This window comes from Etheostoma spectabile, chromosome 8 (genome assembly GCF_008692095.1).
Source record: "Etheostoma spectabile isolate EspeVRDwgs_2016 chromosome 8, UIUC_Espe_1.0, whole genome shotgun sequence".
NCBI lineage: Eukaryota > Metazoa > Chordata > Actinopteri > Perciformes > Percidae > Etheostoma > Etheostoma spectabile.
The window spans coordinates 31,413,405-31,414,141 of NC_045740.1; the positions used below are offsets into that span (position 1 = coordinate 31,413,405).

General features: G+C 41.2%; 1 protein-coding gene across 2 annotated transcripts in view; it reads right to left on the reverse strand.

Moving 5' to 3' along the window:
• Positions 1–180: 180 nt before the first annotated feature.
• The window catches only part of LOC116693468 (charged multivesicular body protein 4b-like), a 3,987-nt gene continuing 3,430 nt past the window's right edge, over positions 181–737 (reverse strand). For both annotated transcript variants that reach the window (XM_032522468.1, XM_032522467.1), the window contains exons 4-5: positions 566–689; positions 181–320 (exon numbers count right to left, since the gene is read on the reverse strand). In XM_032522468.1, coding sequence (XP_032378359.1) covers positions 259–320; positions 566–689 — 186 coding nt within the window. In that variant the 3' untranslated portion in view covers positions 181–258. The remainder of the gene's footprint in view (positions 321–565; positions 690–737) is intronic.

Genomic DNA, 737 nt, shown 5'->3' on the forward strand with positions numbered 1-737 from the left:
CTATGTCACGCAATGTGAGGGTGCGCCTCATTGAGTTCTAGTAAACATCTCTTCTATTGGACTCCTCCACACTGTTTAGACTTGGTTTGAAAGACACCAAATTGTTATGAAAATGTAAAACAGAGCATGCTGACACTTTGCTGTGGAAAAGACAAACATAAAACATTCAATAACAACCTATTATTATTTCTGATCATTTATTTCATCCTTTTCTCTTTTGTTTTTAAGGCCTGTGTGTTATGGCTGATGGTGTGTCTATTAATTCGCCCAGCGCCGCAGATACTCTAAATCATCTTCAATCTCATCCTCGTCTGTCTTGGCTTTGGGAAAGAAAAAACAAAAATACTCTGAACAATTTGCACAAATTAGTAGACACTGCAGTCAACTGCAGCTTGTATTGTATCATGGCATGTTTTTTTAAGAAACTAACACGTTAACCTGCACACTGCTACATTTGCTGCAGGTGGCTTCATGTTGGATCTATGGTGTGACAAGTCCTCTGCTTTACTATTTTATTATGCTAGCCAACAACCTTTTTAGTATCTGATCTTCAGATGCTTCTTACCAGGTTGGGAGGGTGATGCAGTGGACACTCTGAAAAAAGGGAGTTTATCTTCCGTATTGTACTTCTCAAAGACACTAGGATCCAGATTCGACACCAGCCTCTCCAGCTCTGCCAGTAGCTCATTCTGGGACAGACAGACAGACAGGCGCGCGCGCACACACACACACACACA